General features: G+C 57.2%; 1 protein-coding gene across 1 annotated transcript in view; it reads right to left on the bottom strand.

The window, feature by feature from the left end:
• Positions 1-889: 889 nt before the first annotated feature.
• TMC3 (transmembrane channel like 3) overlaps positions 890-15069 on the bottom strand; it is a 36405-nt gene continuing 22225 nt past the window's right edge. The window contains 11 exon segments of the mRNA XM_039217320.1: positions 890-1709; positions 2727-3003; positions 4462-4504; positions 5620-5698; positions 6354-6479; positions 7587-7697; positions 8785-8913; positions 10652-10719; positions 11202-11330; positions 11982-12227; positions 12408-12486. Coding sequence (XP_039073251.1) covers positions 890-1709; positions 2727-3003; positions 4462-4504; positions 5620-5698; positions 6354-6479; positions 7587-7697; positions 8785-8913; positions 10652-10719; positions 11202-11330; positions 11982-12227; positions 12408-12486 — 2107 coding nt within the window.

Genomic DNA, 15069 nt, shown 5'->3' with positions numbered 1-15069 from the left:
GGAATGGGGCGGCCTTCGGCTGGCCGAGGCGGACGGGACCCACACGGCTGCAGAGCCCCGCGCGGTGCCCGTGAATGGGGCGTCAGCCCCCACAGGTGCAGATCGTGGGACGTGGGGACAGACACCTCCCTTCCCCTGGGCGCACCAGCTGGCTGGCCTCCACTGGCATTTTCTGCGTCTGTGAATTCCTCTTCCACCTGCAACCTGGAGGGAGGCTGTCGCCAGTAGCAGGAAATGCGGTCGACAAACACGGAGAGCCGGGAGCTGAAAACACAGAATCCTGGAGAGGTTTGACACCCGGGTCCAGCGAGGCCTGAAGCCGGCTTGATTCCCATCCTTCCCAGTTAAAGGCACCACCAAACTCGGGGATTCTGTTACTTCCTCTCCTAGAGTCCTAGTTCATACAGATGTGCACGCAGCCCGGTAAGCAGGATAAGCTGCCATTCCTAACCTGATGCTTCACGGGAGCTGAGTAAGCACCGCGAAGCCTCGGTCCTGGGTGCTCATCCGGGAGCACGGAGATCCGTGTGCTGGATCAGACAGGGCGGGCGTCAGGGTACAAACAGTCGCACCCGTGATTGAGGACAACACAGAAATCTCAGAGGGGCTCTGCAGTCTCAATGAGCCGTCTGGCTTTGCCCGTGACCGGCGGGTGCCGTGACCGGGGGGAGGGGATGGAAGCTTTTGAAATGACAGCCTGACGTCCCAGAGGTGCTGGCCACAGACAGACCCGTGGACACAGCCCACTGGCATGCGGCTGATGGAGGAACGGGATGTGTAGCCGGTCTTGGGGCTGTGTGTGAGTCTCCTTCCGGGGAGGGGGGGCCCTTTGCCGTCAGACGGCCCTGCGCGGTCCTCCAGCTGGGCTCTGGAGGAGCAGGCAAAGCCCCTAGACGTTGGAACAAATCAGGTCATTCAGATCCACCATCAGCTCCTGCCTGGATGTGGTCTTCCTCCTGCCCAGCTGACGCGCTGGCCTTGGGGACCTGCCCTTGCCGTAGGGGACCGGGAAGTGCCGCTCACGGCTGCTGAGCTGCTGGTCACTGCTGGACGCCGCCGACACCGAATCTGATTCCGTGAGCGACAGCTCTGACTCGGGCTTGCCTCTGAGGTTTGGGGGACGCTGTGGGTACAGGGGGCTCTGGGAGTGTGGTTTCTTGTGCACGGACAGCGGCCTGTCGAGTGGAGCCTCGAGGCCGTCACTCCAGGACCCGTGCGGCCCCCTTCCCTGGTGCTCGGGGCCCGGTGTCTGCCTCCGGGGCCGTTGGCCAACATAGAAGCGAGGAGCCCCTCGGAGGCCCGTCAGGGAGTGCGGGCGGAACGCACCTGCCATCAGCTCTCTCTTCTGGGCCTCCTCCTCTTCCTCACTCAGCTCTGGAGAGTCGCCCTGCGGGGGGGCCCTGGGCACAGCCTGTCGCGTGCCCCTGGGACACACCTCCACCGCGTCCCCTAGAGCCTCCATCCGGAAACGCCTTTCCGGCCAGAAAGCTGGATGGGAAGTTTTGGGAGGGTCTCGTTCATTAATGACATAGTATCTGGGGGCGCGGGGCCTGTGGCTGTACATCACCGAGGCCGAGAGGCCCCGCACGTCGAGAGGAGGGTTGATCCGCTGAACGTCTCTTCGGAAAAGGGGTTCTGAGCGAGCGTCTTCAATGTGCTTCGTCAGCGTCCCGGGCGAGCGGGGGCTGCTCCTGCACCGGTCACCTGCGCTCACACGCGGGCGCCTGGAAGACAGAGGGGCTGAGCTCCGGTACCCGCGGTGCCCGCCGAGCCCCAGGCCTCCTGAGAACCGCGAGCAAGGGCGGCCGTGCTCTTGGCCTTTTCCCCGACCCATGTTCCAGAGTGTTAGCGGGTCTCTGCGGCCGTGCCCAGGAATTCTAGAACCCTTACCGTAATGTCGTGCTCAGCGCGCCTCCGTGGAGGGGGCAGGGCAAAGGGTTGTGTTGTGCTCCTATACCTCACTATGAGCCCCGTTTGGCCCAGGAGCACACAGTGGGACTAATATCGGCGGAGCGCACGTTAGGGACATTCCTCCACACCGTCCCTGCCGCGCGCTGTCCAGCCGCTTGGGAGCCCCCCACCCCCCAAAGGTTCGGAATCCCTCCTTGCCAAGGCCCCATCCATCCGCTCTCGAATAGCAAGGTTCCAAATCCTCTGTTAACTTGGTCATTGTCTTTAAGAAAAAAAGCCCAACCCCAACCCCCACATTTTATCTAAATTGCTTTCACTGTTGCTAAGCTCGACTTGAAATCACATGCTCCGGGAGTCGGGGTCAGCGCGCTTCCGGAGTCCAGCCTCTGCTGCCCTGCGTGTAAGCAAGGCTCAAACAACGGACCCAGGGCATGCAGAGCGACCTTGCCCTTAACCTGGCCAGCCTGGAACTAAAATATAAAAGACCTTGCCAATACTGTGGCCGGCGTGGAGTTCAAAAAGAAAAGAACCAACAATTATTAAGGGCATTTCTCCCCCTGGGTGGGCGGGGGCGTTTGCCTACGGGCCATCTGGGGAAGGTGTGGGGAAGGAGTCTGTCCCGTTTGGCTCACTTTGTCCTTCTATTTCCTCTCAGCACGAGGGCCCCGCGGCCGGCTGGTGGGACTGGGATCCGATGGCCCCGGCCTCCTGGAGCTGCTGAGGCCCTCAGACCCCTGAGCGTGCTTCACCCGCACTTTACGGCCCTGGCCACCCCTGGCAGGTGGCACGGTCGGGTCGGGGAGGCAGGTTTCCGCCCGGCCGGCAGGTAAGCTTACCTGTTCGTGTCCTGCTCTGGCCTGGGTTTGGACGTGCCGGGCGGGGATGGGCAGGGGCTGCCGGGGCCTGGCCGGGGACTCGGGGACGTGCATTGGGCCGCGGCCTCTGCCCTGGCACGCTTGCTGCTGCAAGAGTCCAAACCGACCACGGCGCCGTTGCTCGGGGGTGTGCCCACAGGAGCCGAGGACAGCTGGCCGCCGAGGTCGCCGTCCTTCGGAAGCCTCTTGGTGCTTTCGTCCTGGCTTTGGCTTCGGGCTGCAGGAAGAGAGGGGGTACGTGAGAAGGCAGGGGTGACCTGCTCAGGCTCGTTTAGCTGTCAGACGTCATGACTTCCAGCTGCTGGGGGTGCCGACAATTGAATGCTTGCGGATACAGCTACCCCGCGGGCAGCAAACACTCCAATCACTTCTTCACGGGGAGTTTGAAGGGGGTATGGACTCCCATGAACCCCAAGGCTTTATAGATGCACCATGTGAGGCCCCCCAGAGGCAAAGCGGGGTGCTTTGACCAGCTTTGGGGTTCTGGTTGTTTACCTATGCAATGCACATAATAAAGCTTATACGACGATTATGAGCTTTTGGAAGCAGTTCACAGAGCATTCTGGAAGAAGATGTAGCCTGGAACGGAAAGACGGCCATCGGACGATACTTCTGCCCTCCCAGGAGAGGTCCCGGAGACCCTTGGTTTTGAAGACCACCTGAACTAAACTAAATTATGTCCTGTTGCCAAATAGTACTTAACTGTCACTGGGGTTTGATGGCATGAGCTACAGTCTCTTCCTGCAGCGGATTTTCATGCATAGGGTGCTCTCTGAAAAGGGGTGGGCCAAGTCTAACCCTTGGGCCTCCTGGCTCTTCCTCAGTCCCCCCCCCAACCCCAACGCCCCCTTGAGGGGAACAGATCCCTTCTATCACAGCAGACCCGGAGCCGGCCCGCAGAGCCTTTTAGGGCTTCGATCTCGTTCATCTTCCACAGGAGAACGTGGACTGTGTCATTTCGGCGCTGTGGGCTGATCTCTCCGTGGTCTCTTCGCGGTCCCTGGACCCCCTGGAGAATTTGGGGAGGGGAGGCGTGTGCAGCCGGCATTGCAGGTGCCCATGGGATGAGGGGTGCCTTCAGGGGTGCACCTGGGCACGGACCTGGGAGGGGGTCTCACAAGGAGAAAACGGCCGCTGAGACGCGTATGGAAGTAAATAGGACAAGGACGCCGGGTGGACGGGTTTTGTCCAGATTTCTCGGCCGCGTCTTCTCTGCCACCTCAAACTCTCCTGATTTCAGACATGTTTCGGTGTTATTCACAGGCCTGGGTATGATGCAAAAATCATGTTTCAACCGATATTTATAGCCCTAGATTTTATTTTACTGTGCCTAGGTCATTGTGAAAACCACAGTTTATCAGGCATTTTTGTTGGTGGTGTGCCTTAAACTGTTGCACTTAATTTTTTTAAATGTTTATTTATTTTTGAGAGAGCAAGAGGCAGAGTGTGAGCAAGGGAGGAGCAGAGAGGGAGGGAGACACAGAATCCGAAGCAGCTCCAGGCTCCGAGCTGTCAGCACTGAGCCCGACGCAGGGACTCGAACTTATGAGCCGTGAGATCATGACCTGTGCTGAAGTCGGACACTCAGCTGACGGAGCCACCCAGGTGCCCCCAAACTGCTCTATTTTTAAATGCCCCCCCAACTGAGGCATCAGGCATTTTTGTTTCTACTTACCCTCTACCAGTTGGGCAACCTTTTTCTTGTCTTCAGATCTGGCCTAAAATACAAATGGCAACAACATGTCTGTGTTGGGTTTAGCAGGAAGAAGTAATGGATACTATTCTGGAGGGGGTACTTATGTGTGACTGCTCATGACTTGGGCCATGACCCTGCGATTGCTGTCACTTGGGGAGGGGTACTTAGGACGCAGCCCTTACTTAAGTGACTAAACGTTGACACCCAGAGCTGAAGTTTTGCCCAGCAAAGTTTACTTTTAGGGCGAGCTATTTGATAGACATGTTTTGGTTCTGCCAGCATGGTTCACCCGAGACACAGAGGAGAAAATAGGGATCAGCAACATGGGAGATGTATGTTTCCCCAAAATGCCTCTGCAGCTCCAAATTCATTGCTTAGGATTCTTTATGGGAGTGTTTCTTTATCTGAACTGATACTCACATGAGTTGTGTTTTTAAAAGCTGAACAAGGCGAATGTTTTTTGCATGCGATTCTGGGACTGGGGTGGGGCAAGGGAGGCGCCCCAAGAATGGAATTCAAAGAGGCACCGCCCACTCTCGGCTGTGTGGGGTAGGGTCAGCCGGAGCCCGAGAGCCGGAACTGCTCTCCCGCACCCTGTCCTGGCCGGGGGTGGTGTGCACAGAAGGGACACCTTGCAGAGACTGGGCCTGTTAGTCTCCTTCTGGCCGTCCTGGGAGCTAAGTCCCAGAGGGAGACGGGGTGATGACGACCAGAGCCCAAGAGTCATGAAAAAGGTGCGTCTTTGGGTCCAGAGTGTGTGAGCTCAGATGTCCAAGTTGATATGGGATGGGAAAGGGGCCCTTGTTCCTTCCTCCGAGCCAGTCACAGTTTACAGAAGAGCGCCTGGCACCCTGGGTCCCCGGGGCAGCCATGAGAGGGCGCCGAAGTGCCCGGGGAACCCGCAGGGCCCCTGGGGGAGCAGGGGACGGGGGTCCGCTGCTTCCTGGGCAAATGGGGGCTGTCCCTGTGATTTCTTAGAAATAACTCTGTGGAGCCCGGGGGAGGCATGGCCTCAGACCCAGCGGTCGCCCGGAGTCCTTGTAATCTGGAAACACGACCTCACCTGCCTTCCCTTGCTGGTGAGACCCGCCACGCACGGACACACATTCACAACAGCAGACAGTAGGCAATACCTACGTTTTGGATCTGCATTCGGAGCTGCTGGTTGCTGAGCTTTAAGGATCTTGCGATGCTCTGAAGGTAATAGATGAGCATGCTGGGACAGAAGAACACAGGCCACGAGGGGGCCTCACCTCGTGCCCAGGGCCCACTCCCCGCCAGAGGCCCCCAGGACACGCCTCCGCCCCTCAGGACACGCCCCCGCCCCCCCCCAGACGCCCCCGCCCCCCAGGACGAGGGTGTCAGTGCGTGCTCAAGCTGGAGCGCACTGGGAGGGGGCTGCTTTCCTACTCACTTTTCACAGTACCCACCCCCCCGACCTGGAATTCTGCAGGGGTGAGAACAGTAAGGCAGGGGCGGGTGCGGGAGAGGCATTATTACAGAGCTTCAAGCCAGGAGCACCGGATCCGCTCGGAGTCAAAACCAAGCACAAGCCACTCCGCTCAAACGTAAGACCCCTTTCCGAGGTTATTTCAACCTCCGTCCGATAGGACACCCTGGCATTCAGCCCCATCGCAGCGGCCGCAGCCACTGCCCACCTGCTCTGCTGGAGGAATCCGGCCGCCCCGCCCCTGCTCGGGCAGGACTCAGTCCCCGCCTGGGTCGCCAGGCTCTACATGTGACTTTGCAAGGAACTCGTTGAGTTTATCTAATTAGTGGAGGCAGCGCTCTCTCGCTGGCCAAAGCTGCGGAATTTCCCACGCCTGGCGGTGGGGGGGGGGGGCCCGCGAGGGGTCGTGTGGGGTACTCACAAGAGCAGCAGCGCGGCCGGTAAGATGACCACGGGGCTGCTGACATACCCCACCACGGAGCCGAGCCACGCGGGGAAGTCCTTCTCGATGGTTTCCGACACGACATCGTACATTTTCTCTTGCCCACTGTGACAAAGACAGAACCCCAGTGTCATTGCTTGTGGCAGACGATGCTACGAACCATCAAGGAACAGGCGTACGGTCAGAGTCCCGTCCTCAGGGTCGGGCGCAAAGGTAGAGTAAATACCCCAATGTGCAAGTCATGTAACGTTCCCAAGACTTGGTATGAGTTGTCTGATTGATACTAGATTTGAAGGTGGAGTCAGTGTGTTTTAAGAATGTACACATTTTGGGGCGCCTGGGGGCTCAGTCAGTTAAGCATCTGACTTCTGCTCAGGTCAGGATCTCATGGTTCATGGGTTTAAGCCCCGCGTCGGGCTCTGTGGTGACAGCTCAGAGCCTGAAGCCTGTTTCAGATTCTGTGTCTCCCTCTCTCTCTGACCCTCCCCTGCTCATGCTGTCTCTCTTTCTCTCTCAAAAAATAAATAAAACATTAAAAAAAAAAAGAATGTACACAGAGGGGCCCCTGGGTGGCTCAGTAGGCTAAGTGCCCAACTTCGGCTCAGGTCAGGATCTCACTGTTCGTGGGTTCGAGGCCTACATCGGGCTCTGTGCTTATAGCTTGGAGCCTGGAGCTGCTTCAATTCTATGTCTCCCCCTCTCTCTGCTCCTCCTCCACTCATGGTCTGTCTCTCAAAAATAAATAAACATTAAAAATTTAAAAAAAAAGAACATACACAGAGATAGACTATAAATGTCCCCTATACTTTTGAAACTGACCTAAAGGAAGTGCTAGGCGGAGAGTTCTAGAAATTGCTGCCTCTAGGCAGTTAGATAAGTAATGTAGCGTTAAAAGGGACGTGGGCTGTCTTTTACTAAAAGCATCCTGAGCTCTGGAAGGGACAGATCGCCCAGGGGGGATTTCTCTGTAGCATAAGAGCTATACTTTTTTAATAGGCTCCGTGTTTTCAAGATGAGCACGGAGATGGTGCTATGTGAGGGCAGCCTGCTGTCAAGGAAATAGCATTGGTGTTGGATTCACAGGCTGTGGGTTCGAGATCTTTCTCTGCTGTTGACCTGTTCTGTAGTCCGGGAGGCGAATTCGCTTCAGGGCGGGGGCCCTTCCCTTAGAGCTCAGCCGCTCCGGGCAGAGACAGAACCCAGGTAACTTGCCTGAAGGGCCCGCAGTTCAGCGACGGCTTGTATCGAACGATAGCAAAGATGGTTGGCAGCATGCACAGGAACAGCATGAACAGAAGCATCGCCAGGTAGAAGTTGTTGGATCTGCGAAGAAACCGCGTGCCGTGGGCGGAGCTCCTTCTGGGATGGTTGATGACGACGCATGTGCCCAAAGCAACTCCAACACCCTGGGCCTGGCCCTTTATGGACAGAAAATCCCTCCTCCTGCAGGGGGCGCTGGGGGGCTCGGTCGGTTGAGCGTCCCCCTTCAGCTCAGGCCATGATCTCGCGGTTCGTGGGTTCGAGCCCCGCGTCGGGCTCTGTGCTGACTGCCAGCTCAGAGCCTGGAGCTGCTTCGGATTCTGTGTCTCCCTCTCTCTCTGACCCTCCCACTCTCATTCTCTTTCTCTCTCTCAAAAATAAATAAACATTTAAAAAATTTTAAAAAGATGCTTGGGGGCACCTGCGTGTCTCAGTTGGTTAAGGGTCTGACTCTTAATCTCCGCTCAGGTTGTGATCTCAAGGTTGGTGGGTTCTGCCCCACATCAGTTGTGCGCTGACAGCGTGGAGCCTGCTTGTGATTCGCTGTCCCTCTCTCTGCCCCTGCCCTTCTCTCTCTCTCTTTCTCTTTCTCAAAATAAATAAATGCTCAAAAGATGTTTAAAAAGAGGCTTAAGGAACAGCCCACGAGCCCAGCAGCAGCTGCGGGGGTGAGCTGGGAACAGCCCGCGCGCTCCCCAGCGGTGGGGTAAAGGCACTGGGGTGCTCTCCTCCGCAGGCTGGGCCGCACGAGCACGGGGCCCAGGGAAGTAAGCCTGATGTGCAAGAGCACATGCTGCGTGCACGCCCGTTTACACAAGGCGGAAGACCAGGCAATGTGGCGCCCTTAGGGGTCAGTGACGAGGGGCCTTGTGCGCAATGGGGGCTTCTGGGTGCTGCCCTGGGTCTGCCTCCCCATCTGGGTGCTGGTTCCCCACTCGCGCTCCGTTCGTGCACCTTCATGCCTCGTGCACACTTTAAAAACAAGTGTGAGGAGCTGGAGAGGAGGAGGGAATGGGCAAATCCGGGGGGTGTGGGGGGCACGGGCCGGGGCCTCGGGGGACCTGCATGGAGGACACACCGGGCTGGCACAGGCGGCCACCAGGACACCCCTGGAGGCCAGCGGCCCCGGGAAGGAGTCCCAGGCCCTCACCTGGAGGCTCGGAACACCTGCTGGTGAGGCACGTTGCAGGTGAGCACGGCCCAGCTCCGCAGGTACATGAGCCCGATCAGCTTGAGCACGTTGAAGGCGGGGAGGCAGGGCGAGAAGAAGGCCCCCATCCTGCAGCACAGGGGCAGGCGGTGAGCGGCCCCCCCCCCCCCGTCCTGCCGCCTGCGACTCCTGGGGGTCTCCACCCGCTGCCTAAGGGACGGGAGAACCCCCGGAGAGGCTGGGGGCCGGCCGCCCGGCTTGGGGCCCAGCCGGTCACTCCCGCGGGTGACGAGTGACCCCGCGTGACGCTGCCCTGCCACCCTGTGCCACGTGCTGTGTCTGCCTCCACGTCCGGTGAGGGGCGGGTACGTTCACCCCCGTGTCCGACAGTTTGCTGCAGGCCACCCCGCTTTTCCGCTTACCTGACTGAGCCACCCAGGCGCCCCATCCACCCCGCTTTTCCGGAAGAGCAGCCTTAGTACCTCTTGTCGCTAATAGAAATCCAAAGAGGATCTTTGCTTTTTCGCTTTTACCAGAAGCCCCCCCCCATCTGCAGGGTTTGCTCCGGGACCCCCGGATGCTGAACCCCGCACGCGCCGGGTTTTGCTAGCATACACACCTATGACTAAGCTCAACTTATAAAGTCGGCACTGAGGTTAACAATAACTCACAGTAAGATAGAAGCGTATCGATACTGTAACAGACGGCCCAAGAACGTGGCCTCCTTGTAGAAGTATCTTATGAACTGTACTCACCCTTCTTCGGTGGTGTGAGATTACTGTACTTTTAAAAGTGCCTGATATCCAGCAAATATTAAGTAAATGCTATGTATTACCTTTGATACTGTATTTGCGGGAGTTTGCAAGGTGGAGCGGACTATCAAGGTGCAGGTTTGGTTGAAGAAATATTGCTTCGTGTCTCTCTATGCCTCATGCATTTCACTGAACGGTTATGGAGAGAGACTGTGTTTCCTGACTGTCTGGAGCGCCCGAACAGAAGTATGGAAGCTGCTTTCTCTTGCTTGTGTTTGAACAGACAGCGCCGCATGTGGCCGGGTAGGCGGCACCGGAGACCGGGGCATGACTCCGTGCCCCCACAGTCACACGTATGTGGGGGTCCCTTTGGGGTCTTCGGTATCTTTAGGAAAAGGGCTGCGTTGGCCAGGAGTTGCCCTGCGTGAATGGCTTTCTGGTTTCTGGCCTCATCCCAGGATGGGCCACTGGGTCTGGAAGATGGCCCTGGGCTCAACGTCTCCATGAAAATATGGCGGCACATGGGAGGGTCCGAGGGCAGGGCTGGACCCAGCCGTGACACGGCCCCTCCTGGAACTCCCACGGGTTCAGTAGACCCTGTTCCCAGCCGCCCCCCCCCAGCAGCTTATTCTAATATATACATATTTGGGGGGAGGGGCTGTGACCAGTAGTGGCCTAAATACAGACTATTTCCTTTCTTGCTCCTTTCTGCAAAATTCTTTAAAAGCCATTGCTAAATGTATTATACATGCAAGATGGTCTAGTTCAGAACTGTCTATGTCCCTTTCAATTCTTACGATCGTGTGTGTTACAGTCGTGCGCCGCCCAGGCCGAGTAAGTCAAAATCTTGGTCCAGAGGCACCTGGAGGGCTCAGTCGGTTGTGTCTGACTCTTGATTTCGGCTCAGGTCATGATCTCATGGTTCGTGAGTTCGAGCCCCGTGTCGGGCTCTGGGCTGATAGCCCAGAGCCTGCTTGGGATTCTGTCTCTCTCCCTTTCTCTCTGTCCACCCCCCACCCACTCACGCTCTCTCTCAAAACAGATAAGAAACTTAAAAAAAACCCCTTAGCCTGGATGAGAGGTAAGCGAAGGTAAGAAGAAGCTTTGGCACCTACCAAATCATTCCTTGGTTGTAGACTAAATGTAACACGTTCTCTGCTATTTTGAATTCCCCGTATTCAGGCTACAAGAGAAAAGGAATTTTCACATTAAAAAATGGTTTTAGGGGCACCTGGGGGGGCTCAGTGGGTTTCAGCATCCGACTTCGGCTCAGGTCATGATCTCATGGTTTGTAGGTTCGAGCCCCGCGTCGGGCTCTGTGCCAACAGCTCGGAGCCTGGAGCTGCTTCGGATTCTGTGTCTCCCTCTCTCTCTGACCCTCCCCAACTTGCTCTCTATCTCTCTCTCTCTCAAAAATAATAAATAAATGTTAAAAAAAAATTCCAAAGTTCTTTGCCCAAACTAGTTCATGATAGTCACATGCAGTGGGGGTCCTCTGCTCTTACATACGAGAGCGGCCGCGGTCTGCGTGGCCACCTCAGGAAGCAGAAAGTGTGAGAACGAGAAGGAAACACAGCGCTGCGCCCCCACCCCCCTTCTCTCAGCCGCCCCCGGAGTGGAGGCTCCCGCCGGACGCGCCTCCCCCGGGCCCAGCCTCGCGCTTACAAACTTGCTTTCCAGGTCCCAGCACCAGTAGTCACTCAGGTACCGGACGAAAAGCCCTCGGAAGAAGTCAATGAGCAGAATGCTGGCCACGGTGAAGAGCATGTCTATGATGGAAAGCTTCAGCATCTCCTGGAACACAGGGGGCCTTGATGTCCCCTCCCTGCAGGGGCCCCACCTGCCAGCCCCCGTGGGCCCTCCAGTGGCATCTTCGTGTCTGTGCACAATGCGTGTTCCACAAATATTTAATTTGAATTTGAATTTTGGTGTCTGAGTCCGACATGACAGGAAGCCAGGATGGATCCTGAGCTTTGTGGTTCTGAGCCGCCGGAGACCACCTGAGGCCGGTGACTCAAGTCCACGGGACAGACAATACTTGCCGGGGGGGGGTGGGGGTGCTGAGACTCTCTGCATGAGACCCATGAGATCCCGTACGGGGTGGACAGAGGGCAGAGTCTGGAGCGGACGCCTGGGCGCAGACCTCCTTTCAGCTCTTTACCGTCTGTGTCCGTGGGCAAGTTAACAAGCCCTGGAGCCTCAGTTTCCCCATGTGTGTCTGTAAGGAGGGTCCTGCCGGGTTCTCAAGAGGACTGAGCACGTAGCACAGGGCTGGCCCAGAGTTCACGCTGCACGGGGCTCAGTGCTGATTGTTGTGATTAAGTCGGAGAAAACCAGAGGCCCTCCCTGAACCTTAGTTTCCTTTCCTAGAAAATAGGGCTACTGAGCCTTCAGAGGAAGCAATGAGGTGGGCGTGAGGGGCTTTATGAGGGAGAAGGGGGCCACCTGCCCGACGTATGTCTCCCAGCACTGGTCTTGTGGGCTCTGGGTGTAGACGGCGGTCCTGTTGGCCTCCGGGAGGGCCCAGGGGGAGGTCGGAAGGCGAGTCTCTGCTGGGGGCCACGTGCTGTTGCTGCCAAGCTCTGTCCCGGGCCCACGTGTGGGCCATTCCTCCCCTTCAGGGGCCGCACTGGTGGCAGAGAAGGAGGTAGAACCTGTCCAGTGGCTGGTGTTAGCGGTGTTAGCGGCTTCCTGCGGACGGAGGGAAGGGAGGAAAGAAGTCTGTTCATGTGTTTGTAAATAAGACTCATGGGCACCCAGGAGAGCTTGCTTGGGAATAATCTCGTGGCGCCGGCCAAGACCCCTGGCGACCCCTTCCCTCCCCCACCAAGTGGGGCACCTTGGACACGGCATCTCCCAGGACGCACTCACAGCAGTGCTCATGCCGTTCACTTTGTCCAGGAGGGCGATGATCAGGCTGTAGAGGTTCCCCAGGTACAGCACGAGGACCCTGAAAACACACGCCCGCCGTGAGAGACGAGGCCACACGCGAGCCCGAGGTTCCAGATGCGCCCCGGTTAGGAGTCACCTCGTGGTCGACCTGAGCCCCTGGCTGCCGCCCGCACGTGTTTCCTTCAGGATCGTGTGGGGAAAATAAAACATCCAGAGCCTGTCCTGCTCAGCCGGCCTGGCCGGGGCCCGAGGACCCCTTTACCCCCCCCCCCCACTCTACAAGCCCTGCTTAAGGGACAAGTGGTTGAAACATGGGCCACGCCAGCCGCTCAGGGAGAGTCCTCAGGAGGCGGAACACAGTGTGAGGGCCGCGGGTCTGGTTCCCACACGCGGGCCCAGCCGCCAGCCGCCCTGAGGGACTCTGGGCAGCCGTGACCCGTGGTGGGGGGGGGGGGGTCTGCTGGTCAGAGACTTGCTGGAAGTGTCTGGGGCTGGAAGGCTTCGCAAACCTGTGGTGGGATTTCCCAGGAGGCAGCCCGGGGTGTAGCAGACGCGTGTCGGGACGGTGAGAGGGGAAAGGAAGGTGGCGTGTCCGCCAGCTCCTCCCGGGGACCCTGACTGGCCTTGGGGTCACCACACCAGTGCGGGGGGGGCAAGGCGAGAAAGCAGCTTTGCCTCGAGGACAAGATTCTGAGCTGAAACTCTGCATCGGCCCTGGGTCCCCAAAGGCTCCCTTGTTCGCAGGTGCAGCTCAGACACCTGGGGGGCAAGGGGGGCAGTCTGGGGCCACACTGCCACCAGCCCCCTCCCCTCCCTGCGCGCCCGGCCAGAGCCCGCTGTGCCTGCGCTGGGGGCGCCCGCCCGGGGCAGGCCCCTCAGATCACGCTCAGAAGCTGTCCGGCTGCAGGACGGAGGACGACTCCGGGCCCCCTGACCTGTCGCCGCTCTGGCCTTGCGGGGCCCTGGACAAGGGGTGACGTGTCCGCTGGGGAGCTAATGGGACCACAACAGCGTGTCCTGCCCTTGTGACCGGAACCAGCCCGAGTCCGTCCAGGTGAGGCTCCTGAGGACTCTGTGTCTTTAGTTTTGAACGTGAGTCACGAGACCCATCTGTGGAACAGGATGGATCCTCCCCGGGGCTTGCGGGTGAGGACGGGGCTGACACGGGGGGAGCCGGGTGTGGGCCGGGCTGAGAACTCCATCCCGGAGCCCCCTCGGCCTGGGGGGTCTCTGCACGCCCCTTGCTCCCCTCCCTCCCTCCTTCTTCCCCCTTCCTTCCTTCCTTCCTTCCTTCCTTCCTTCCTTCCTTCCTTCCTTCCTTCCTTCCTCTCTCTCTCTCTCTCCCTCTCTCCCTTCTTTTCTTTTCGTTTCTTCTCGTTTCTTTTCTTTTCATTTGTTTTCTTTTCTTTTCTCATCTCTTCTTTCTTTCTTTCTTTCTTCCTTTTAAATTCAAGTTAGTTCATATACAGTGTAGTCTTGGCTTCAGGAGTAGAATTTAGTGATTCATCACTCACATATAACACCCAGTGCTCATCAAACAGGTGCTCTCCTTAATGCCCATCCCCCCACCTCCCCTCCAGTGACCCTCAGTTTGTCCTATTTAAGAGACTCTTATGGTTTGCCGCTCTCTCTTTTCTTACTTATTTTTGTTTTCCTTCCCCCATGCTCATCTGTTATGTTTCACGACATCACATGATATTTGTCTTTCTCTGCCTGACTGATTCTGCTTCGTGAAAAACACTCTAGTTCCATCCATGTTGTGGCAAATGGCAAGATTTCACCCTTTTTGATCGCTGAGTAGTGTTCCATTATCCGTACCATACACAAAAACAAATTCAAAATGTGAAACAGGAAACCATCAACATCCTAAAGGAGAAAGCAGGCAACAGCCTCTTTGACCTTGGCTGTAGCACTTCATACTTGACATGTCCCTGACGGCAACGAGAATAAAAGCGAAAATGAAGTAGTGGGACCTCATCAGGGGAAAAAGCTTCTGGGACACCTGGGTGGCTCAGTGGGTCAAGCCTCGGACTCTCGATTTTGGCTCAGGTCATGATCTCACAGTTTGTGGGATCGGGCCCCACATCGGGCTCTGCTCTGACAGCGAGGCACCTGCTTGGGATTTTGTCTCTTCCTCTCTCTGCCCCTCCCCTGCTAACACATGTACACACACTCTCTCTCAACATAGATAAACATTTTCTAAAAAAAGATAAAACTCTTCTGCACAGCGAAGGAAACAATCAGAAAACTAAAAGGGAACCGACAGAATGGGAGAAGATATTTGCAAATGACATATCGGATAAAGGGTTAATATCCAAAATCTACAAAGAACTTACCAGACTCAACACCCAAAAAGCAAATAATCTAGTGAGGAAATGGGCAGAAGACATGAACAGACACTTTTCCGAAGAAGACATCCAGATGCCAACCGACACTTGGAAAGATGCCCAGCATCACCCATCATCAGGGAGACGCACATCTGAACCACACTGAGACCCTTGCTGTTTCTAGTCGTGTTTTTCTACCTTTGAAATGACAGTTGGCCACTTTCCTGCCGCAACAACCTCAGAGGTGAGCGGAGCTGCTGGGGCCCAAACCGCTTACTCTCTGGTCTTTGGGGAAAACGCCCGCCGCCCCGGAG

This window comes from Hyaena hyaena, unplaced genomic scaffold (genome assembly GCF_003009895.1).
Source record: "Hyaena hyaena isolate Hyena2069 unplaced genomic scaffold, ASM300989v1 scaffold_13, whole genome shotgun sequence".
NCBI classification, from domain to species: domain Eukaryota; kingdom Metazoa; phylum Chordata; class Mammalia; order Carnivora; family Hyaenidae; genus Hyaena; species Hyaena hyaena.
This window is presented reverse-complemented; position numbering and strand designations above follow the sequence as displayed.